This window comes from Passer domesticus, chromosome 2 (genome assembly GCF_036417665.1).
Source record: "Passer domesticus isolate bPasDom1 chromosome 2, bPasDom1.hap1, whole genome shotgun sequence".
Classification (NCBI taxonomy): domain Eukaryota; kingdom Metazoa; phylum Chordata; class Aves; order Passeriformes; family Passeridae; genus Passer; species Passer domesticus.
Genome location: NC_087475.1, coordinates 105,800,663 through 105,826,783, shown reverse-complemented (window position 1 = coordinate 105,826,783; position 26,121 = coordinate 105,800,663). Strand labels below are relative to the sequence as shown.

Genomic DNA, 26,121 nt, shown 5'->3' with positions numbered 1-26,121 from the left:
TAGAATATGAATAAGTTGTGTGTATCATTGTATTATTGAATCCAATTGTTATACAGAAAACATATTTTTGCTGTCCAAAAGTAATACTTCTACTGTGTACAACTGCTCTTCAGAAACTGATTGTGCAGGACACTTCATGATACACAATGCCCCCATTTCAGAGGTGATTCAAGGAGAATATTCCCTCAGAATTCTGTAAGTCTGCTGTTTTCAGTTCAGGTAATAGCGTGCCCCCTCCTCCCACACACTCTTTAGGGGATTATACGGTTTGGTTCTTTTCAAAACGAAAGAATTAAGATAACAAATAAATGCATCCCTTGATGCATAGAGTATATTAATTTACATACTTTTTATCATTTACATTTTTTTATTAAAAAATACAAATGTGAAATCATTACTTTCTTTTCAACAGCAGCAAATCATTCCAGCACATGCAAGCTCAGAATAAACTGTTCAGATGGGTGATGCCAAAAGGACAAGTAAATGAGAGCAACTGATTCATCTTCCTTTCAGTCCTGCTATGAATGCACATTATTTTTTGCCTGTTTTTATACTTGGCTATAAATAACACGAGTTTAATCAAAATGTTTAAATATTAGTCTGTGAGAAGGGGAAGATGCTACAAAACCTAAGTACTGGGAACTATTTGACACAGTTAAATGAAGGCCCAAAGCAACTCTGATTACGGAAAATTAAATTTTTGCATTATATTGAAGCATATATACACTTTACTAAATGTTTTTAATGTGTATTCAGTTTAGCTATTTATATAAGATTTATTTTACTTTTCTGCTTGAGGGCTTAAAATGGTAAAGTTAGTTCCTTTTTGACCTACAGCTTTTCTTGATTTATGTTCTGGAACTTTCTGACAACATGTTTCAGAACTTGGCAGCCACACAGCAGGCAGCAAACATAACACTTGTTAACAGTTAACTTCATGTGGAAGTGTAAGAACTCTTTTTCAGGTAAGTGATAGTTAAATTTTCATAATTTAGCAAGCTGTAAATGATGAAAAATTTCAGAAATATAAGCACCTATTTTTGATTAATAGCCATGTTTTCTCACAATAGCCCATGGGTTTTAATCCTGTAAGTGGAGATTTATGCACACTTTATTGTCCATTTAGTACTTGCTTCCTACACTGAGAATGCAAACAAGTACTTTCAGTTATGTAGTTTTCCCAAGATGAAGAAAAATATAAGGATGGAAGTCCCTGGGATGGGATTAATGTATGAGGAAAGATCACTTTGTTTATAGTTTCCATAACTGTATTTTTCCCAATGAACTCACCATTTGGATATGGGGTTTCACAAAGAGTTAAAAAATCAACTATAGGATGATCCATTTCAAGAACTGTAATTGCTTTCCCATGCATGATTGTTAAACTTGGTCTTCGACAAGGCTTATCATATGACAATCCACCAGAAAATATCACAAATGGTTCACTGTATTAAAAAAACAAGTGTAAGTCTACATAGTACATACAAGTTTACATTATAGGTTCAGTATCTGCAAATAACAATAAATAGATTTGCAAAAAGAAAGCAGGAAGAGATTCTAAAAGGACTTAAACTCAGGAACGTAATAATGAGTTAATTACAGAATTAAAAACAAACCTGTTTTTACAGGTCTTGTACTCTACTTTAAGAATTGGTTTACAAGATTCAGGTTTTTTTCCATCTCTTTGAACTTTTCCTAAGGAAAGAAAGAACATGGAAATGATTAAAACATAAAATTGAATGATCAAACTAAAACATGTACATTGAAACAACTGTATAAGCAACAAAAAAAGGAACTTTAAAGCTACAAAAGATTAGGAGTATTAGCTCCTATTTCCATAAAATATGCATTTGTCTAAATTAACTACATTTATTATGTCTTTGTGTTTTTACTGCCACATACATCTAAAGAACCACAGAACACACTTCAAAGACATCTACAAACCATGCAGATTTCTGAGTATGAAACTTAACTAATAACGAATGAATCAGATGAATTATGTGTCTTTTTTTCTGAACACGTAATGACCAGAAACAGCTAAATTTTTTCCTAAGACATTCTTAGATTGACTTAATTTCTGTTGTTGACAAAACATTACCTGCTTTGCAGTGTAACCAGTTGAGTGTTAAAATTAAATGAAGCATGCAGCTGAAATTCATTAGTTCTTGGTTAATTATGGCTCAGTACTTTCTTCCAATCAGAGAAAAGTCACTTATAAACTAATAAAAATAGCTATTTTGGGTTTGTTGCTTTGGAAAGCCTGTACTTGCTGTTGACAACAGCCTCACTGGAGGATACAGTGTAGATGGATAAAGACTTTTCTCAGAGGTGCACAGTGCTATGATGGGAGACAAAGGACCTAGGTTGTGGCATGGAAAATTCAGGTTAGAAATTAACAAAATAATTTGTGCCACACAGGTAATTAAATACCAAAAGATATTGCCCAAAGAGGTTGTGCAATTTTTTGTTGGAAGTGTTCAAGTGCCCAGTGTCCTGAGTTTACTCATCAAATCAGGCCTGTTTTGTTCTGGTCATCTGACTGGCTGAGGGCTCCCTTCTGACACTGTAGAATTCTATGACTAAAAATTATAGAACAGAAGTAAATTAAGAAAATGCTAAATCCTTTTGGGGCTACTTAGATCTTCTTCTCCTTCCTCCCTCTCTACTCAGTCAGATTTCTCAGTAAAGCAAATGTAAATGTATACATTTACAATGGTGGCAGTACTTTTAAACCTAATATGTAGGAAGCACTTTATTATATAAAGTCCCACACACAAAGATAAAGTCATCTCTTACTATGGCTCCTTTAAATTATTCATTGCAGTTCTTTGGGAAGCATTGTACCATCCCCATGACAAACACTACTGTTTTGTACAAAACACATTAATTTGTTGTGAAAATTGCACATAAAAGTATAAACTATAAAAGAAAGAAAGAGCCTGAGGGCCTCACAGACCAGCAGTAGACTCTTAAAAGGAATTGGATAAGACATTCGAGTAATATAAATCAGAAAGAGGTATTTATGACACCAATTACAATAAAAAGTTTGATATAAGTTACTGATTTCACAATATTTTGCAGCTACTTTGCAGATCAAAATATTTATGCAAGAAGCAACATCTGGACTACAAGGAAAAATTATATAAACCTACATATTAGAAAACAGCATTGAGAACACTGCATTGCTTCTTAGTTACACATTTTAACTATCAGAATTACCATGTGGAATTGTGGTCTGGAATGGTCTGTTAGGGCTTTTCAGATTCCATAGGGTCAAGCTGCCATCAGAGTGACTACACATGAACTGCTTCCCTTCGTGATGCCAAGCAACAGAATGAATAGCCTAGAGAAATGAAAGGAGAACTTGAGACTGGAATGGAATTCAGTGTTGACACTAATGATATTTTCATGTATGACTTCAGATTATATTGTTCTAATGGTATATCAACAGTTGGATGGTTCCTGTTTGTCTGAAGTCCATTGCCATCACTTTTTAGCAACAGATGGCTGTAATCCACATTTCATCATAAAGGCTAATGTAACACAGTAAGGTAAGAAAGCCTGTACTGAATCAGGCCAAAATTGAAGGAAAAGGATATAAAGGTAAAAGTGTAAGAACAAGGTCCATACAATGCAGTTGTAATATGTCTGATAGCTCTCCTTAGAAATATTTAATCTGGTACATTTACAGGTATTTCTGTGCAAAAATCTTTACAAGTAACATACAACACACAGTCTTCCCCAGAGGATGTAAACCACTGTTCTTGGATGATTTTCACACATACTCTCACATACTTAAGTTGCAGAGCAAGTCCACAGAAATCTGGGATGTTTAATGTCAAAACCAAAATACTGAAAAATCCAGGACTGTTTCACTGCTATAGAAAATGACCAAAACAATGATGTAAGATTGTTTTGGAAGAGACTGCATCAGAGGAGAGGAATATCACACTCCTTTGTGCATACTATAAGAACCACATGATGAACGCTATGTACACCATTCTTAGTATTTTGTGCATAATTAGTGGAGCTGACAATATCCATAGTTACATCAAACTATTGGAAAGGACAATGGGGTAAGTCCTTCAATTTCCCTGATATGTGCTGGAAACTAACAAAAGCCATATTCTGACAAAACATTCATTCTGTACTACAGTTCCTCACACACTCCTCACAGAAGTACAAACTCACAGAATTCTACCTTGAATCCATATCCCTTCCAGAAATGTTCACCGTTAAATAGCAAAAACCACAATATAATTTTATGTAAATGTAAACAAAAGAGATCTATTTTTGAATGCAGCTTAATAAATTTCCAGGGGTTTTTTTTCAACCTAGCTAATGCTAAGGCCTTGCGTGCACTTAAAATTGCATATAGGCATTTACCTGATTTATTTAAACAACTTAACATCATGCCTGGGTATTCATAAGTCAGCACTGCAGCTCTTCATATTAATTTTGCTTAAGTGCTACTGGCCAGTATTTAAAACTCCCTGTTGGTTTTCCTCTTTTAATCATTATATTGATTGTTATGGTTGGTTACAGCTCATGGTCTGGAGAGAGTATCAGAAGAAATCAACCAAAGGGCCACGACCCTTTACTAAAGCTTTACTCAGCTCCTGGGGCTGGACAGCAGAGCCACAAATGAGTTTGCATTAAGATGATCCAGATGTTTTAACAGGAATCTGACATGCCCTGTATATGAATGCTTGATTAACACACTACTAAAATAGTAGTGCCAAAAAGGAAGCAAAAAAAAAAGGAGCTGAAAAAAATTGAACTATAGGTATTTATGTTTTGGTGGCACAATGGGTATCACCCAAACTTCCACCTTCCAGAGAGGAGCTGGTACACAATTCCTCTTAAATAAACAGAAGAAACTGAACTATAACTGAAGTAACAAAAGACAACATAGAAAAATGGTTCATGCAGAGTCCAGTGTTGTTGCCCTCAGGTACAATAACCTTAGTTCTGTGGGGAGCACTGCTTCACTTACACTGAAGGCATGTCTATCCTCATGCAAATTAATTCTGACATGAGCTCATTCATGCTTGCTATCATGCCAAATTTGAATCTGGTTTTGATGTGTTGTCACACTTAGAAACATTTCACATGGTTACAGTCACTGACTGTGTCTGAGCACGAGGTGGTAACTACCTAAAAAACGTACTGAGCTGCTTGTTAAACTCTCCTCTCTGTGACCAAGTGCCACCTGCCAGCACAAACCTCCTGTGGAGGGGAGCTGAGGGGGGATGATCCTGGCACAGACAGCTGGCATAGCAGCAACTCAAACTGACCTGTTAGACTTTGCCACAAAATGGGCAAGAAAAACAGAAAAGCTTTTGTAGGTCTCAGCTGCAAGTCACGAGTAATTCTGAAAGGTGGTCCTGAACAAGTCCTGAATTTTCTCTCTGCTAGATTATGTCTAGCATTCAGATCCACTTCTTTAGCATTTACACACTAAAGGAGCAGTTATTTGCTTAGAATAAGAGCTCCTCATGATGGGTGGCTCGTGTGAATGTTCACACAGTATATGCACATAAAGCATCTCACTCCAGATTAGGTAGGTTTCTCCTTCTGCAATACCCACAGCTGTTGCATACACATTCCATCTTCTCTCACACTCAGCATGTACCAAAATTAAGCATGCCTAACACCATTTCAGTTCCTTCCCAATCACCAACCTTCACCACTGGGGGTCTTTAGTACCACTTTAAACCATATTTTGGAATGAGCAATGCTAAAAGTCCTTTGTGTTTGTAGTACTACAGGACCATTACAGCAAGGGCCACATCCAATTTGATAGCTCCATAGTGACATGGTGCTAGACAAAGGTAGGGGGTTGTCATTTGGCAAATGCCTCTGAGAATTCTGCATCTTTGTTCTGGGGATGTGTTCCAGTGAAAGATGACAACTGCTTCAGACAGCTTTGAATGGGGGTTGATGCAAACTTCTAAAGCCTGCACAGGAAGATGGCTGGATTTTGGGCTTGCCAACTATCAGTAACAACTTGAGAACCATTTGAAAGACCTGTCTTGTTTATGTGCTGTCTTTTTATACCACTTGATGGAAATAAACTTTTCCAGGAAATTATAAAAGAGCTTGGAAGGAAAGCCTTTTATAGGAGGTATTCTGTAGGAGCATTGATTGGAAGAGCCTCAATATCTCATGCATATCACCACTGAGAAGATGGAAATCAAAATGATAGTAAGAAAAGTGAGGGTGAATTAATTTAATTCAGAACTCATGCAAAAAGGCACTTTGGTACATAATGAAGATACAGAACACTTACAGGAATTTATCTGAGACTTCAGAGATAACCTGCAACTGGAAATGTTCTGGCTCAGTGCCAGAAAAATACTGAGAGAATGGTCAGACATCGTGGGGCACAGAGGCCTTCCATCAGTGCAGACAGCATGGTGAAGGGGAGAAGGAACAATGACTTCTGGACTGTGATCTTTGGTGGCCAACCCATAAGATGAGGCTTAAGCTTGCTAATTTGGGTTGCTGCTAAATACCAAGTGGCATATGCCAAATGAGTAATTTTTGACTCACAGAACCTATGTAACCCAGGATTGAAAAAGGACCCCTTTTTAGTGGCTCCCTAAGGGTCGTGGCTTCCCTGAGAGAATTCTAGCAGGTCTGGAACATTATAAACATGGAGCCTGAAAGTCTGGGATAAAGTAATATGGCTAGTCACACAATCCTTTTAAAAAGAAAATAAGAATCTTGCAATTATTTCAGTATATAAGAAGCTAGCACAAGTTGCACAAAGCAGAGTAATGACATAGCAAATAACCACTGAGAACAAAGCATGGGACTGATTAAAAGGAAAAAAAGAGTTCCTGAGAACAGTATTGAAAAATGTGAAACAACTAAATTCTAAATTGTATGAGGAATTTTCAACATCCACCCACTCTGCCTCAAAATGAAAAAAAAAAGGAACCAACATTAAGAAGATCCTGCTTCATGCAGTCTCCTTCTGAGTACAAGAGAGGACAGAGAGTGAACAGACATCCCCACCCCCACCCTTCCTGAGGAGACCTGTAAAAGGAAGATGTTGTTCAGCCTTAAGTAATAGAAGGGGTGCAATTTCACAAGTGTTTGCACAAGCAGACTGTCACTGAGAGACAAGTCAGTGGGCATATCTTGAGGCTTTAGTGATGGCCTGTTCAAACTTGTCCTTTGAAACATTTGCTATGTTGATGCTCAGAAACTTAACCTTGAAGCTCAGAGTAGCTTTAATGTGTCTCTGACAGCAGGTCTGAAAGAGTGCAGGATCCATATGTATTCAGATTGCTTTTTAGAGGGGAAATAAATGTGTATACACTCCTTATACATAGCAAGGTGACAAGATGAAGAAAGAAAGAGAACCACAGGAAACCAATTACTGTCAGGATCACTTTAAAGAAAATGTCCTTTTCTACCTTCAGCTGTAGTTGCATTCACGTTCATCCATGGTGAACTTCAGAGGACTGACAGAACAAAGAATATTCTTTCCTAGGGCTAGTGCTAAAATCATAATAACTAGGTGTATATCTATTTCTCAAGCAGCTTGATTATTGATACAAGAACTGCCTCTGTGGTTAACACAGGCTGCTTACAAATGACAAGAGACAACTGTGTGATAACTATGACAATATAATTTTGAAAAGTGTTTAATCAGATCTTAAGTACTAGGCAATATCAATAGCTGTAGAAGGCAATTTGTCTTCCAATATAATGAATGTTCTAGATATACCCAGTAGAGATTATTATGTAATTCCTATTGTAGCTATATCTCAGGTCAGCTCATTGCTAGACTCTTTTCAATTGAGGAACCCACGGAGAAGTTGATGAACTCGTCAGAATCAAGGGGAGGACATTGTCACAGCACCCTCATGAGAGCCTAAAGCATCAGAACTAGAGATTTCGGACTTTGATTTCTATTGTCAGTACTTTGCCCAAAAGCATAGCACAAACAGTACTTCCAAAAGCAGCAATGCCTTTAGATAAACATCCATCTGCTTGGTAAGACATATGGCAAACTGCTGAATAATGGCTTTGCTGAATTAATGGAAACTGCTTACCTCATCATAATAAGCTCTCAGATCGGCTCTTTTAGACCGTAAGTCCCAGAACACGATGGTCCCATTTTCATAGCCTATCAACAGCTGGAGGAGGGTAAAAAAAACACTGTTACATTTTCTGATTCAAAAGGTACATATAAATATTGAGTTATATAAAAAGAAATCACAAAGTGACGTGCAAGACTGTAATTTGCTCTACACATATAACCTTGCTTTCAAATTATCTTTCAGTATAAATTACTTCACATTGCTGGCAATTTAAGATCTGACATTAAAAAAAAAAAAAAGGGCTTTATACACCTTTTTTCCCCCTGGATGATTATGTACCTGCACAGTCTTCTCAATTGCATATCTGCTGAAAACCAAAGACTGTAGCATGTTCCTACCAGCTCTTACCTTCCCCGCCCCTTGCTGGAGAAAAAATGTTTGACACCTAAGATACCACCAAAATAACTTCAAACTAAGAGAGTCACCAGATTAAACTTTCATTTAGCTACTTATATTCCTTTTATTTATGTTTGCTATTGCTTTAAAACATTCTGAAGAACTCCTTCAGCAGAGAACAAATCGCTTTCCGAATAATTAAAAATAAATTAACTGATATGTCAATTTCTACTTCTTCTACAACTGGGATTTCATATCATCATGCACACCAGAGAAATACCAGCAAAGATTTCCGAAAAGATGAAAGAGAAAAACAAAACAATAGTCAGGAGAAAAATAAGAATGAACACAATCATATCTCCTTGTCTCCACTTAAAAGAAGTAAAATATTGATCTGGTACTGTAGAGTTACTCTTCATTTTAACACAATTAAGTTCAGATCTTATGGACAACATCATATCTATCTTATTTAGGTGTCCTGGAAACTGTTTCCCCACAGAATCTGTCTACTTAAGAATCTGTTCTGGACATGAAGACAGACTGGAAATGGCTAAACTGGCAGACTCACATTTCTGTGATAGAATATTTTATACAACTGGCAATGATAATGGCAGTTATTCATCCTCTGTATACAGATATATCACAGAATGCAGGCAAGGATTTACAGTTTCTGTATAAAGAATTTGTGAATAATAATGACAAGATAATTTCTTAGTTGGAGAAACCTTAACAGCATCTTTGCTATCACTCACTTTAGCTTGCATGAGTACTAAAAATGAAATTTGGCTGGGCTGCTAAACAAAACATCACTTTCTCTCCAAGTTAATTATAACTGATACATCAATACTGCTACAAAAGAGCCTGGGAATACTCTCAGTTCTACTAGATATTCTTTTTATTGACAGGAGAATATTCCTTAAGTGGAATCCTCTGTTAATCTGGAAACAATTTATAGTTAATATATTTAATACCTGAATATGAACAATAACTACTTATGCTCCTGAAGAATTAGTCCCCTGAAAAAAATTCAAACTGTCCAGGAAAAATTACAGAATATTTAGCATTTTTGTTCTGGATGGCTCCATATGGGATTTTGTGGCAGAGTCAGAAAGCATGCAGCTAACTGGATAGCTCTTGTGTCAGGATGCCATATGGTATTCTGGGATAATAGGCTGCCATTGAGACAGTGAACAAAGGAGGATCTCACTGCAGCTGCTTGCACTGTTGGTATAGCAATCCCAAATGGAAGCTATTTGTATATCCAGGAGTTAGTGATGCTCAAAGCAGTTCACCTGAGTAGGTGCAGGTCTGTGCTGTGTTGTGCTGCACACAGCACTTGGCTTTCAGGCCTGCACATATTCCTTGGCCACAGGGTAAACTTAGCTGCTAATTCTAAAGGACCTTGTAGGCCTCTCCCACTTGGTAAACGTAAGGACAGCACCATTGTGCCTTTATCTTAATGTAAGCCAGGATGTCTCACGTGAGCATCCTTTTGCTTGACAGTAGAAATGGATGTCGTGCTTTTTTTTTTAAAAAAAAGATCTTTTGGGATCTCCAAAGACCAAAATCCTGGCAAGAGCCTCTTCACAGAGGACGGTGCCATGCCCTTTTTGGAGGTTCATCCAATGCTACACAGCTTGGGGTTCCCACCCTCCTTTTTGTATTTACTTCAATAAATAGTATTTTAGTAAGCTATGGAGTCTGAGTGCCCTCCTTACTGTCATGACAGCAAGCACTTGCACCTGTGCATTACAGCTGGGTACCAAACCAGTCCATTCAGTTTGTATCTACCAATATTTTTTTCACCTCAGCTTTTGTACAAATATATTCAGAAAAGTGAAGGAATTGAAAAGCATTTAGTATGTGGTTCTGTTTCTTAATAAGCCTTTCTTCCCTGGGGAAGCAGGCTTGCCTTTTGATTTTTATACCTCTCTTTTGCAAATATATCATGCTCCTGGTAATTACTAAAAGGTTAAATGCCTTTTATCAGAGGCCGCATTTCACCTGAACTACTGCTAAAATGCTTGATGCTCAATTGCAATACAGAATTGCAAGTAACAAAGTAAGATTTCAGGGAAGAAATTAAAAGGCAAAAAGATTTGCTGCATAGCCAGGAATGTCTCTTTTTGTTCAGACAGTAGTCATGCTGCTTTTGTACCAACACTGTGGTACAGCACTAAAGCCATAATTCTAGCTTGGGTGAATGGGATTAGTCTCATGCCATAATATTTCTGATGCTCTGGATTCTGACCTGTCTGAACAATAGGAAACTCAAACATTCCCACTCCTCTCAGTCATAGGGATCACTTGGGAGATCTATAAGACAAGTTCTATTTCTGTAAGAGAAGTAAAAGCAAAACATCCATAAATGAAGTTGGGGAGGAAAACCTAGTCTAAGAAAAGAAGAATCTGTAAAAATAATCAAGTATGGAAAAAACTCCAAAGATTTATCTTGACTTTTGTGGCACCTCATTTAATTACTCGTACTTAATTAGGTTACAAAAAAAGCAGAACATGGGACAGAATTTGGAGAAAGAAGTCCTGGCAAGATCTTGTTTAGGAGAGTTGTTTCACATTTTGACTTATATTGTTCTTCATCAAATGCTTTTGATGATGCGAGGAAATTTCTTTTTTACAGTTGGCTAATTACATTCTGGTACATGACAGCAAGGCCCCTCCTTGTCCTGATAACACAAAGCAGAAGGAGAAAAAATCCCAAACAAACAAGCCTGCCAAACAGGCTTGTTTTTTAGGTATTATTAGATCTCAGAACTCAGACTCAGAGATAGGAAGTTTAGCCCACCAGCTAATTGTAAATAACATTAAACCTTTTGCTATTAAGCTTTCTCCATTTGCTGGGAAACTGCAGATTGTTGCAATTAATGTCTTTTCCTTTGTCAGCAAGAAAAATCATGTTTGCTACAGATCTGCCACTTATAAATGTCTGTGCACTCCAGTCTGTCCCTAATGTACACTTATTAATTGATTTGGCAGACACAGTTATATTTCATGAACTTAATCACTTGGTCCCGTATTGTTCTTCAGTGACACATTAAATGCCTAAATTCTCTTTGATGTTTGTCTTCCAGCCACAGCTTGTTAGATTCATAAAAGAGACTTGTTTCCAAAGCCTGCCTAGATAGTTTGCCTGGAAGCCACTCTGGAGAAGTTTTGAAAGGTAGAAGTCATCTTGAATTGCATTCACTCTTTTGACACAAGGAACCCCATCACCAGTCAATGAAAGAAACTGGAACTTTTAGGAATTCAAAGGATCTTAATGGAAAAGGTGAAGATACTGCCAGAGAAGAAACTTCCCTGGATTTCAAATAGAGCTCTTATGTTTGTCCTAGATTTTGAAAGGTGTGACTACATTTTAGGACTCTAAACCACTCAGTGTTCATAGGAGAAATACTTATTTACTTCAGCAAAACAGTCCCAGGTCTGTAAACAACTTTGTAATACCCCAGAGAAGGATGTACCACTGGACTCTGGCAAAATACCTATAGAGTAGCAGTCTTGTAGAGTACAAGAACATCTGCATTTTGAGTAATGGATTACGACTGATTTGTACCTACTATTTAATTCCTGAAACATATGCAAAGAACACTTCTATCTGCTGTCTATCATGATGTGATGTGTGAAGTCTGACTTCTGCCTCCAATACATTTTGCTGGTCTTTGATTAGCTTGGAGCTGTGGAGATTAGCAAAGTATGTGGAACTGTCATCAAACAGCTCTTTTATCTAAGAATAACTCTGCTAAATTAGATAAAAGTCTACCTATGACGGTATCTTGTACTGAAATGGCCAAGAGCAAATACCAAATAATATGGGAAGAAGACAAATGTTTGCAATATTCTTACATATTCTCTCAGTCTAAATAATTTTCTCATTCAAGTATAGCCATCTTCTCAACTATACATGGTTCTGTTTAACCTCGTTTTTAAGAATCTTTCAGGAGAATTCAGCAAATCTCATCAGTTACCCTCACATGGATTTCTTTTGTGTTAACTTTTCTAGTCTTCCTTGTGATAAGCACATTTTCAGCACACCCAATAGCATTTGGAAAAAGTTTCACAGGTTCTATCCATTGCAAATTTGAAGAAGTACTTAATTGGCTTGTTTGGAATCTGACCTGTAAGCTTTATTTGGTATCCTTTTAGTTTTTGTATTGAAAGAGACTATGAGCTGTTTCCATCGTCTTAAGATAAACTGTGATTTTCAAACTTGGAATCACAGGTCTTTTCCATAGTGAGTTTTCCTGTCTCACTAAGTTGTCTCTCATATAGAAAACCCAGTCCCTTCTCTGAATTTCTTTAAGCATTATGTTCATTTTAGACACAGAAGGACAAGCATTATACTCAGTAATCAGCAGGCAGGTCAACAATGCATTTCTTTAATAGCTTTGTTTTGTTCCCTATTCTTCTCTGCATAATGCCTAATTTTGATTTTCTTTATTGTTCACTACTGAGCATTGAGCTGACAGACATTTCCATTGAACCATCAATCATCACTTGAAGCTCTTGATACCAAACAGGAATCATCAGCTCACACCCATTGTTTTATATGTTAAGGCAGAAATATTTTGCCCTACATGTACCACTTGTCATCATTTACAGTGAATATACTTAAAAGACAGTATTTGACCTGCCATTTTACTGCTGAGTTTCTCAGCCTCCTGAAGTCCAGCAAACCAGGTGACATCACTGCTTACTCTATTTTCTAGGCTACATATGACCATGTTGAACAGTGAAAGTCCCAGGAGCTGCTTTTCCCCACATTTTTTCCTCATTCTGAATAATGATTGATTTATTCTGCATTCTTTAACTAAAGTTTAATGGGACTAAGCTGAAAAGTGCAGTTTATTTCTCCCCTTTTTTTTTTCAAATTTAGAATTGTCTATTGATTTAATGCTTGGATCTTCTCTTACACCTGTGCACCTTTTACTGATATCTTTCCATAAACACTATCAATTCTACATTCTGCAAAACTGCAAGTATTTTGTTCATACCAATTCATTCTTTACACCACTCTCATCTTACCAATGATATAAAGAGCTGCACTGAGATGGTTTTAGTATACCTTACATTTTCTACTACTTCTCCCCATAAATTTTCAATGTTTGTTTTTCATAGCCATTTGTCTGAATTTGCTGTTGTTCTTCAAATGCTACTATTTCATCAGTGTCCAGATGTCTCCCGTGTGCCCTCTGAGCAACAAGCACTTGTATTCCCAATATTCCCAAGCCAGTTCTCTTTTAACTCTCTTGCCTGGGTCCTTTTCATCTTTTCCCTTTCTGCTGAAAAATACTTTTAGGTTTCTGTTTGGACACAGTGCATGGCATTCCTGTAAAAAATCTTCACTGACAAGACCATATTTTTTTTTTAGTACCCTTTTTTCCTACACTATGTGCCTAGGTAGGTCATCAGCAGCTTCTGCTGTGGCCAGCAAACAAGAATGATACCTCATCAATAAACCTTAATTCTCACCAGGTATTTTGCCAGAGATAATTAAACTGCATTTCTTGATGGCTTCTCGTTTGAGGCTGCAACACTACACTTCAATATGTTTAATTACTTTATTTGATAGTATTCTAAATTGCTTGACTGGTTGTGATTCTTCCAGAAAGGCTCAGAGATGCTGTGGAAGTTGTTGGAGGGTTGGCTCACAAGCGCACCATTTGTGCGTAGTTCCCCTCGCAACATGTCCAAGGAAAAGTAATGCAAATGAAAATCAGATGCAGTCATCACTGCTTTTCTAGGTACCCATAATTTCAGCATAATATCCCCCATATCAGCATCAGAAATTCAAACTGCTGCTAGTTTCTAACAACTATTAGCTGTTATGTGAGGCACACTGTCAAACAGATACACCATTTGGAAGATGTAGGACTTTATAAATACACATTGAAATGCAATTACTAAAAATGATCAAAACCAATGAGAGAGTTAAACACCCTTTCCACACAAGCAAAATGCTCAAATATCAGTAGCAATAGATTATAAAAAAAAAGGAGTAATAGAACCAGAATTCTGTCAACCATATTTCATCTTTGAAACGCTGCCATAAAAATAAAGCCAGCTCTGACTGTGCTTCCTGGTGGTATCAGTCACAACCCTAGTGCTCTGACTATATGTTTGGCTTCCACTAGTGGACAGTGAACAGAACTGAGAATTGCAAACAGCAGCAAGTCCCAAACCTGGGTTATTATCATGATAATTGTTATAGAAGAAAAGATTTCCTATCTTATAAAAACTTATTATAATGCCTTCGTAAGCACATGTTTATCCAAGTACCAAAGTCATGATACAGTTTTTAGTCAAACCTTACTTATACAAAGTCAAACTTTTGTAAACAGAAACAATTTAGATGGCTATACATTTCAAGGTACATTATCTTTGCCATACATTTCAAAGTACAGTATGCTGTCTGCATCACAAATGTTTACTCATTAAATTTGTACAAAGATTTTTTTTAATTAAGAACAGTAAAATAGTTAAAGTGATTTGCAAACACAGAAAGAAAGCAGATGATAAAATCAGTGAGTCAGCAAAAGGAAAGAGTAGCAAGGCAAACAAAGGCTATGAAATGCTGCAGAATTTTATACCATTGGCTGTACTCACTTTTCCCTCATCTCTTGGGCTGTCGCTTAAATGTACAACAGGGCCAGGGTGAGTCTTGGTGGATCTGCAATACAAAAATCAATTAAAATCTGTGAATGTTTTTTGTTGTAAGAAGAGCTAGATACCTCAGCTTCTAGGTGTGCTAACATGTACCTCCAATGATTTAAAAATAATTGTAAAAAGCCTAACAGGGTAAGGTAAAGTTACAGTCATCTTTTAATGTTCTCCTTTATTTCCTTTTTGCTATTAAAGACAAAGATTCTCTTTTCTTAATGAATCCTTCTTTCATTTTTTTTAAATCTCACTATTCTTCCTATTACAGTAATTTCCCCCCTCTCTCATTCTTACAGCTTTTTTGCCTTTTCTATTCTCTATTCCATCTCTTTCTGACCGTCTCTCCTTACTTGTTCCATTTGAAGGCTAATTTGCCAAGGATTTACAAAGTCTTCACTAGATTCATTTCATATACTGACAGCATGACTCACCAAGTTCCAGTGTCACTAAAGAAAGGGTTTCAGTAACCTCACCTACACTGCGCTGTCAGGAAGCATTTTAGCACTACAGCAGTGGGTTTCAGAAATGGAGCAACTTGCCTCTGTCTCATCTGTAAAGCCTTATCTCATCTTCAGACCAACACAGTTACACCCACAATACATGTTCAGTGGGTCTCCTCAGCCACCCTGTGAGTTTATGTAAACCTATTTAGAAATTAATTACTATTGAAATCCCTTCCATTTTGACAACATGTATCAACCATGTCATATGCAACTTAGTACTTAAGTTATTAATGTCCAGCACCTGACAGCACATGCAAATTATAGGAAACTGATTGGACAGATGGAGGTTTCTCATCTATCATCTTTTCTGACCTGACCTTCAGCCCCCTTCAGCAGTCATCAAGAGCAAGAAGACAAGCACCAGTCCACACTGATTGCCTGCACAGAGGAGGACCTTCCTCCCATCTAGGTTCTGGGGTCAGAGTGCATGTCCCTTGGAGTTCAGCTTAGGATCTGAACTTGCACAACTCGTCTTGATTCACCAAAGGTCATCAAGAAAAAAATATGGCAGAGATTGACAGAGCCCATAAAGTGAAAAAATTATCTGGAAACCATATGTAAAATTACCTAGGCTCCAAGTTTTAAAACAATCTGCAAGAGAATTACAGAAACAAACCAAGCTTCTCCAGCCAAACTACTCAAAGGATTTTTCTAAAATAATGTCTTCTTTGTCTGAATACTACACTGTAGTAAAACTGGCCTCTGTTCTACAGGTCAGACTCCAAACGAAGACTGAGAGTGGTCACAAAAATTCTCAGACAACTCAAACATTAAAACACTGTAGACTGATCCATAGCCTCAAAGGTTTCTCTTTCCCAGAACTGTATGCTCCAACACTCTTAAAAGCATGCATATTCTTCTCTGGCCTCTATACTTTGTCTACATTATGTTTTAAATATTTTGGCTATTTTGTCATGCACCAAAGCTGGGTCAAAGCAGAGAGCCAAAGATCTAGCCTAGTATTTATTTCTGAGCTAAGGACAATGAAAAATTACTCCAGACATCCTGAACATGCAGTGTGTTTTTCTCCTACATGAGGTCTCCACCAGCAAGGATTCTGCAAGAGCATTTTGGAGCATATCCCATCACAGAAATGAGATCATCAGGAAAGCCGTGGACAGACAGTTTATACAATGACATTCAAGACTGTCTTTCATGGTGTCAGCAGCAAGCACCCATTTCTCCTGAGACATGGAACAAAATCATTTTTACAGAGATATATCTATCAGGACATCTGGCTGTCACTCCTATACAAGCCATCTTAGCAGAGGGGACCCCTCTGGCTGAGCTTCTGTTTCTGAGTAACCTGTACTGCAATAAAAATATAATTCGGACAACACCAGGCCTTGGAGCAGACAGGGTAGATAGGCAGTGACAGGGAACTGGGGTAAGTTTGTTGGCAAGCAGTGCTTAGACCTACACACGTCATGTACATCTGTCCTGAGGGAGTGCATGTGACAGCTTGGGACATTCTAGGCTGTTTCAAGTGTAGTTCCTGACGTAGATTCACCTGTCTGAACTGGTCAGATTATTTTAATGGAAATAACTAGGTCTGTTTGGAGTATATGCTGCCTGTGCAGTGATGGGCAAAGGAGGAAAGGTGAGAACAAGAGGAGAAAACAAGATGAGAAGACACAGAATAAGAATTTTCACTTTTTAGCCAGATCACAGGCAGATTACATAAGAGAGAGCAGAGGCAAGCAAACATCAGATATGTTTCCCCAGAAAGCCAGGCACAAACAAAACAGTAACAGAAGCACATGGAGGCTGACAAAGCACAATGGGTTGGGCAGCTATCCCAGGCCATTGGACCAACCAGGATGCATGGCTGGATCCTTGGCCATTCCAGTCTTGGTACGTGACCAGGAATATTGGCAAAATCACGACAAATGGAGGGAGAAAGGAAAAAAGCATACTGTCTTTCTACGGTAAAGATTGATTCCATTTAGTCAGTTCTTTGTACCTCCTAATTGTAAAAGCCAGGAACAGTTTAGATAAATCTGTGCAACCAGTTTCTTTGAAGGATACATATGACATTGCTTACCAAAGAATGCATAAATTTCTCTTTGGGTAGAAGCAAACTCTTACATGAGCTGTGCTCTACTCTTTAGGCTAAGTATACTTTCATAGTCACATAAGCTTGTTGTTCCTCTGTAAATGGTACTAAACCCCCTGTCTTTTACTACCAGTCTTATTTTTATCTTATATTCCTGCAGGGTGTAGCCTCCAATTTCCATGCTAAAAACTCAACTGAAAGGGGAAACCTTCACTAATACAATAAATTTTCCAAACTCCTCAATTTTCCTCTTGAATTCATTGTAGTTGGGGGATCCTGGGGTTTACTGCACTGTATTAATATTGTAGGGTTTGAGTATTCTTTTATTAGGCACTTTTTGTTTCTTTTAGGAATATTATAATTTAATTACTATGCACCTAGCTACTTCTTTAGTTTTGTTGAATAACAGCTTTATATACACTATCAGCAAAGTTGATACCAAACACAGCAGTCTGTGCACTAAATGTATGAGATTTTTGTCTGTCCTCTATATTTGATATAAGTATGCTCTTAGTATTCATATCACCTTACTTCTTGTTATTTTAATAAATTAGTTGTTTTGTATAACACCTGGCTTGCTCAGGCTTCCTCCTTTTTCTTTCACTTCTATTACATTTAAGACTGTCAGGTATGCCACTCCATCAAAAGACTCAACAAACCATTCTTTAGTTTTCACACATACATCATTGGTCTAGGAAAAATAAGGATTCAGGGGGAAGTAGCTTTAGTTTTTGTCTTTGTTTCTCACCATTCTACTCTATTTTAACTGCCAATCAATTAAATTAATTTTTTCCAAGTCAGTTATGGTTTCTCCATTGACAGTAGCTGGTAAGTGATCTTCCTGATTTTCCCTTTATTCAGGAACTTTTCCATCTTATTTTCTTTCGCTGTCCTATTGAGGACGGGGAGTGAGAGAGCAGCTGGGTGGAAGTTTCCCAACCCGCCAGGATCCAACCTCCACAATTTCCTTGATCACTTGAGAGAGGCCAGCTTTGTTTACACAGAGGTAAGAGTAAGTAGAGAGTCTAGTAAGTTTGGCAGTCATAACATGGCTTCTGTCAGGAAAGCAGAAAGGATCCTTTTCAAATAGTTGTATATACCTAATGTGCCATCACAAATAAGATCACACACAGGTGACAACAGATGTTCCTGAAGCTTTTTGGAAGTGTAGAGCCTACTCCCTGGCAGTCCTCCTGTGCTGCCTTTCCAGGGCTTATACACAGCAAGTAAAGTATTTGCATCAAAACTGATTCCTCTTTGGACTACATAACGAGGAATATTCACAAGATGCAGCAAGCATAACATTTGGTGTTTGGTTTTGGATGAACATGCACAGTCCCATCTTGGGGGAGATGTTTCTGGGAGGATAAAATGACACAAAATAATCCCAGTTCAGGTGGAGCAAGGAAGAAAGCATTGCTGTGTGTGAAAGCATTGCAACTTCCTCAGTTCTGCAAGATCTTTTTCTTTTTGCTCTGAGCCTGCCCGATGGCTGGATACAGAAGGAGTGACACGATAAATCTTTGGTTTGCTTCTCCTGAAGTGATGTTATCTCCCTCTGGGTACAGGACTGTGGCAAGGAACCCAAATCTTGTTCTTTGTGCCACACTAAGACCAGGAACTGTCTGCCAAAGGCAGATCAGTGCTTCCCTTCTTGCATCTCCTTGTCTCCTCAAGGAAGGTATGTATAAATAGAAATAACAACAATATCTTTTGGAGCCCTAGGGAAGTGCGGCTTGTAGAAGGAGAGCAAGACATTAGGCTGTACAGTCAATTTCTCTTGAGGGCAGACATCATGACTGCACTACATGCAGGATTAAACAAAGCAATTGTTTAGTTAACTATATTATATCAATAACATTATTTTATAGAACTCATGAAACACAGTAAGAGCTACAGATACAGTAATTACTGCTTTCATACAGTAAATTATACTGCATGGGGAAACGCACTACACAAACTACACACAAACTCCATTTTCCCTCAAGTGGTTTCCATATACATAAAATGTTCTGTTTCGCCTCATTGCTATTATATTAAAGTTGTCAAGAAGGTTGGAGAATTGGACACTGTCATTGTGGAACTGTCAACAAAGAAAAAACCCCTGCCATTGAATTATATTGATGGAAAAGCAGAGCTCTAACAGCTCCTGGAAAGGATGAAGAGGTGCTGGAAAACCAATCAGATTTGAAGCTATTGTGAATAAAGCACTCTACTGTTGATGACAGATACTTGTGTTCAGGCATTCCTTTAAGCTGGCCTTGGGGAGCTGCATAAAAACTAACTAGATCTTATTCCTTGAGAAAGTGAAAAATAAAGAAGAATCAGCAGGTGAAAATAAGGGATAAGTGAAATAGATGAGCAGGGAATTTTTCATTTCCAAATAGCAGTCAGGGTACAGCTGAGAATGAGAAAATAAAAGCTCTGAAAAGACACAAAAAGGATAAAACACAAATACAAGTCAATACTCAGCAGAAAGAAAAAAGAAAAAAAGAAGGTCAAGTCTAAAAACTATCAGCAATGATTTGCAGTAAAAAATTTCTGAAATGAAAGCTAACTTCAACAGAGTGAGAAAAAGTATGAGCTAATGATACAAAACTTTGCAACATTTTATAATCTTTGTTGACCTTTAAGCACAAAAAACCAGACTGCAGAATTGAAAAATGGAACCAAAGATTCCCATGACAGCTGTACAGAACTAAAACAAGGCATTTGCTACAAAGATGCTCATACTTTGAGTTGTTTTGCACTTCATCAGAAGTTTTTCCTGACAGCACCAGGTATTAATTTATTTGTTATATACGCATTTGGGGAAATGAGAGTGGTTATGCTGTAAGACATGACTCTTACTCAGAAGAACTGCACTGCAATTAAGACAGCAGCCACCATAAAACAGTTTTCAAAAGACTTGTAAGGATGGAAGCTTTTATTTGATTATTTTATCCTAAAATTCAAAAGCTCAAAATGAAATCTTCAGCAATGGTACAATCTGAACCCAGCAAAATGTGGAAAATACACAGATGATGTATTCCTCAATCATCCTGGAATGTTTTATGTACTCTAAGAAATCAAGTGACTTAAATACTGTCATAAGAACATCAAATACCAAGACAATCTTTAAAGCAGGTAGAAGTATGCTATGACAAAATAGAATCAAATCAAAACCATTTTCCTTTTAAAAGAAAAGCAGCCTGCACAATTGGAGAAGTACTGCAATGATTTCTGAAAAGGATAAAAATCTGGTGTTAAAAAGTGAGAGAAGCAGTTAGGAGAGGGGAAAAAGAAAGAAAACATCCTTATTAGTCATTGTTATGAAGTTGAAGTTGACTGAATGTGCTGAAAGAAACACATGCATAGACAAATACTTCTCCAGTGTCAGTAGTCAGACATCATCCACCGTTCTGCCTTCCATAAAGGTGCAGTGCTGCAGGAAATTTAAGACCTTCTTTTCATTGGTAGAGCCACAGAGAAATTTAAGAGAATGAATAAGTTAGACACACTATTCATATAATGTGGGTCAAAGCTGGGATTTGGAGTAAGCAAGAATCAGTTTCAAGATGTAACTCTTAGGCATACTTTCTGAAATGTCCAGAAAAAGGAAGCCTTGAAAATTGTGCTTTCTTGTATTAATAACTTTCTCCATTTGCACAGAGAGAGGGTAGCAGATTCTTCTAGACTGTTACTTCTCCTCCTTTGTACTGCTTTCCCTCACTGCTGTGGATCTACTGACTCTGAGTTTCCATTTTAAGAAATGGGGATGGGCAAACAAAGGGCTAAGAAAGGAGATACCAAGTTATGGCTTGTCATAATTGAGTTCCAGTCTGTCAAATTCTTTGATCCTTCAAGTCCCATAAATTTTGGCAAGTTTCCATTATTCATTAATTAGGCAGTGGGGTGTTAAAACACTGGAATCTTACTGGGGGCTTATAATGCAGATTTTTCATTTTTGTAGTTCAGAGGACACATATAAAGATCTTCTTTTCCTTTCCAACACTAGATGACCTTCCCAAATGTATGATCATGCTGTGAAAATTGATCTCATTGTAGTTGAAGTAAATGGAGACATGCTGAGCTCATTGACTATTTTTCTCTTCCAAAGCTGTTTCCAAACATTTGGAAGGAAAAGAGATAAACTGTTTGCTTATTAGAGAATAGAAAACCAAACAGTATCATGAGCCTCAAACCCCTCTGGCAAAGGACTAGCTCTGCTGCATGACAGAGAAATGACAAATGAAAAAGTCTTGATTTATTCATTCTTAGCTGAGATGATTGCTTCAGTGTGGCCTGAAGTATTGATGATGCATGAGATGATAGAAATGTCTGAGGCAAGAATTGGTACCCATATGCTTGTGCTTTTTCTCAGCTCTGTTCAAGGAAAGGTCCCCTGAGACACAGTGCACATGATTTAGAGAAGGAAATTTTTCCTGCAACTTCCAGAATTGGTTACGACTTACTTCTGAAAATAATCTAAAACAAAAACCAAAAAACAAACAAACAAAAAAACCCCAAAAAACCAACCAACTGAACAAAACATTTTGTTTCCTTTGCTTATTAGCTGTTCAGGCCTTAATTTCTAACTAACACTAGATTCTGTTTAAGCTCACTGAATCTTCTCTCCTAAGAGAAGACCATAGTCACTTAGGATAAAATATGTATTGCAATCCTCTTTTCGACCTGTATCTCCACTAGATGCTTCTGAGCATGGCATAAAACCACTATCACTCAAAAAAATAGTGCTCTAGAGATCTTTCAGATACAAAAGTAGACAAGAAAATCACAAAAAAAGCCTTCTGCACTGAATGCCAACTTTGTAAGTAAAAGTAGCTGTGCAGAACAAGATGATCAGATTTCTTGCATCATATGCAAAATCTAAAAATGTTGCATCTAAACCTGTTTCCCCTTCAAGTCTTCAAACTGTCAAGCCTTTTCACCTCAGTCTTTCACTGCAACAGAATCACTGTTACAAAAAAAATCTTGCAGTCATTTGACAGGCCTCATTGGCTCAAAATATTTTGTTGTTTCTGAAGATGAGGGTTATATGGAGATTTCATTGGAAGTAGATACAAATCAGTGAAAAATAAGAGGGGGCAATTAAAATAAAGAGAAGTTTTGTTGGTAGACTTTCAGTTTTAGAAACTGGATGAGAATTGAATGAGGAGGGATGAGCTCCTTCAGGCTTGTTAGAGCAGATGATACACAAGCTTGACACACTTAAAATTTTATTTATAAACTCTCCATCTAAGCTGAGGACTTGAATAGAGCATCAGAGCAATGGCTTTTGGTGGTCTTTCTGTGCCAATAAGTTTGAAAGACATATGATTGCACAAAAGGTAATCCCTTTCCTTCCAAGCTTTATAGAGAATAGTAACATCTTCAAGCTAACATCACACTCTGAAATGTTATCATTAACTCAGAATTTAACGTAATGTTATGAGCACCATTGCCCCTTACATTGTTCTTGATAAGGCTGAAGATTTTCCTGAATTTTACATACATATATTTTCCTATTTTCTTTCATCTTTGAAAACACCTAACATCAACAGACCCTGTGAACTTATACACCTCAGAACAACCTGATTTTACTGTAAGCAGGAAGTTGGTCTTGAAAATTCTACAGAAGCCTTACAAAATGAATTACTTTATGATTCTATAATACTAAAATGTTAAAAATATGCAAAAATTATGTGTAAATAATGTGGAGATTAAAAATATAATAAAATCAGAACACACCCATGGCCCAAAATAAAACTGTTCTTCCAAAAATTTTTCTCAGTACTATTCTAAAGGAAAGTCTACAATCATAAGCTCATCCTCATGACATACATTTAAAGGTAATAACATTTCCTTTAAAAGCTAATCTACATTCCATTTTAAGTGCAGGAAAGCAACAGTACTGGAACAGACATCAGAGTTTATTACCAGAGAGCATTCAAATTACTTTACTGAGTCACCCAATTTCAACTTCAGATGGACTGCAGCATTTATAAAAGTGGTTGCTGTGGCAAACATCACCATTATTCCCACCAGTCTCTTCCTCTAATACAGAGAAACTAATCTGGAGACACGTAGGATCCTCTGTTCACCTGCAAAATATTTACAAGGACAACTTCCTCTGCTCCATATCAAGGAGTACATGATAAGGTTGGATGGAAAGGATGGAGGTGTAGAGAAGCACACTGCTTACATGGATCAATTTATCCCTGTAAGACTGGTAGAACTAGAAGCAGTAATGAATGAATACCTGTACTCACCTGTCAATAAAACAGTACATGGCAAACCTGCTGTTTAGAAAAAGAACCCATTTTGGTAACCAGGAAGCACAGGTGACACAGTCTATCTTTATTACCCTGTCATTACCTTTTACAACTTATGGAAAGACAAAAATTGGAAAATCTAGATACTTTCCTGCATAGAAAATACAAAGAGGATAGCTAGGAGGGGCTGCTTGCTTCCTTGAAGGTTCTAGAGAGGGAGCATATTGCACAGCATGTAGCCTATGTCAACAAATCAGTTGTGAAGTTTGTTAGAAAGCAGCCCTTATTTTCCACATAGAAAGAGGGGCATCATTGTACTCTACTTTCATGAAAAATGTTTGTTGTGGCTACTAAAATAATTTTAAGACATTTATCCAGAAGAATTTTGAAATAATTAGAAAGTGAAACTTGGTGGAAGGCTTCCAGTCCATAAAAACTTTTGGATCTATTTCCCTACAGAATAGAAAGATCCTAATTTCTGGAGGAAAGAAAATTACACGTGCACACAAAACTAAAATATGCTGTTTTTCCAAAAACTTAAAGACGTTACCTACTCAATGTAGCAAACATAGACATTTGAAAACACAGGATTCAAAAAACCCTCCAGTATGCCAATGTCATCAAAACAAAGAGAGAAACAGAAAACAATTAGGATATTTCCCACCTGAATAACTCATCAAAATGATCATACTCTGGTGGAAACCATGTTTTCCAACAATACTTTTTTGCAGCCAAAACTACTAAACAGAGCCCACAGGGACAGAAAAACCAAACATTCCAAAATTGAGAACTGGATGAAAGATTTACCAGCAGACTGAATCCTGATTACTATTTGAATCTTAGTTTTATGTCCTTTGAAGGTAAACTTCGATTTTTACAACTATGCCTATGAAGTCTGGTGAGGGCAGAGAGGGAGAAAGAAAATGAGGCATCAGTTCAACCTGGGGGACAGAGTGATTAGTATAATAATAATAATAGAGGGAGAAGAAGGGATTGAAATCTTGAGCTTACACTGCAGGCCTGTAACCCTGTTCGTAGCTGCTGTTCTCTTGGTTCACTGAGATTGGTGTATTTCAGTTTACTACCAGAGGTTACAGGTCCCTCCCATCATGAAGCAAATGTCTCAGAAACTGCAAGAAGTACTTTGAGCTCTCCCATAGAAGTTCCTCTTGCTGGAACTTCATAGAGGATACAGCAGAGAAAGAGTTTTTCCTTTCTGTCGAGGCTTTTACTTGCAGGATAATAATGCAAGCATAGATGTATCCCAGATTTTTGTATGTCTCTTTCCATTTCATGCCCACAATACAGGCATCTTGCTTAGCTTGTTAAAACCCATCATTTAATAGGCCCTCATTATCTTTCCCACCACTTCATCATGTTTTGATCATGTTTGAATTAACTTTCAGATTCTCACTGGGTTGAGCAGGAGGCTTGGTCTAGAGACCTCCTCATCTAAATGATGTGTCCCTTCTCATCTAAATGATTCCACAGTTCAGTGAAGAAAAGTTCTCTGTAGAGTCTTAGGGCAAATATCCTCCATTATTCTCTTCACAGGATGGAGGACATGGTGATCAAGCTTTCCTCATAAAAATAGCAAAATCTGAATTTTAGTGATGAAAGACTTTCTCTATTTCATGGAATTTCATAGTTAAACAGTACCATTTTTTTTTCCTTTTATATGAATATAATTGCACGGTCTCTAACATAAATCTGACTCCTCCAAATGTCCTGTAAAAAACCAGTTAATACTGCAAATGCATTCACTGAAATTAAATGCATTCACTGTAATATTTGAGAGACCAAATAATTCTTAAAAATTAAATTTAAGACAGCTATGAAAATGACCACACATACAAATGAAAAAAAATCTGCACTTACAGTTCTATTGCCTTGTTCCACATGATAACATATCCAGAAAGAATGAAGGACTCAATATTTACAATGTGTGTATTTCCTCTCTCTGTTCCAACATAAAGCCATTTACTCTGGAAAGGTAGATGGCAGTAAGTAATCCTGGAAAAGAAAAGAAAAAACAAAAAACAACAAAATAAAAGTGACTGAATACCACATTAACAATATTTTTAAACACTTTTGCAGCTGAAAGAATTATTCTTTCCATTTTATAACTAGAGATAAGCCTGCCCAAAAGGCATTCTGAAGAACGTGCAGGTTCTGCGGGT

At 37.2% G+C, this 26,121-nt stretch overlaps 1 protein-coding gene across 7 annotated transcripts in view; it reads right to left on the bottom strand.

Moving 5' to 3' along the window:
- STXBP5L (syntaxin binding protein 5L) overlaps positions 1-26,121 on the bottom strand; it is a 185,074-nt gene that overhangs the window by 69,636 nt on the left and 89,317 nt on the right. For all 7 annotated transcript variants that reach the window (XM_064410300.1, XM_064410301.1, XM_064410306.1 and 4 more), the window contains exons 5-10: positions 25,820-25,954; positions 15,075-15,138; positions 8,070-8,153; positions 3,220-3,343; positions 1,617-1,695; positions 1,291-1,445 (exon numbers count right to left, since the gene is read on the bottom strand). In XM_064410300.1, coding sequence (XP_064266370.1) covers positions 1,291-1,445; positions 1,617-1,695; positions 3,220-3,343; positions 8,070-8,153; positions 15,075-15,138; positions 25,820-25,954 — 641 coding nt within the window. The remainder of the gene's footprint in view (positions 1-1,290; positions 1,446-1,616; positions 1,696-3,219; positions 3,344-8,069; positions 8,154-15,074; positions 15,139-25,819; positions 25,955-26,121) is intronic.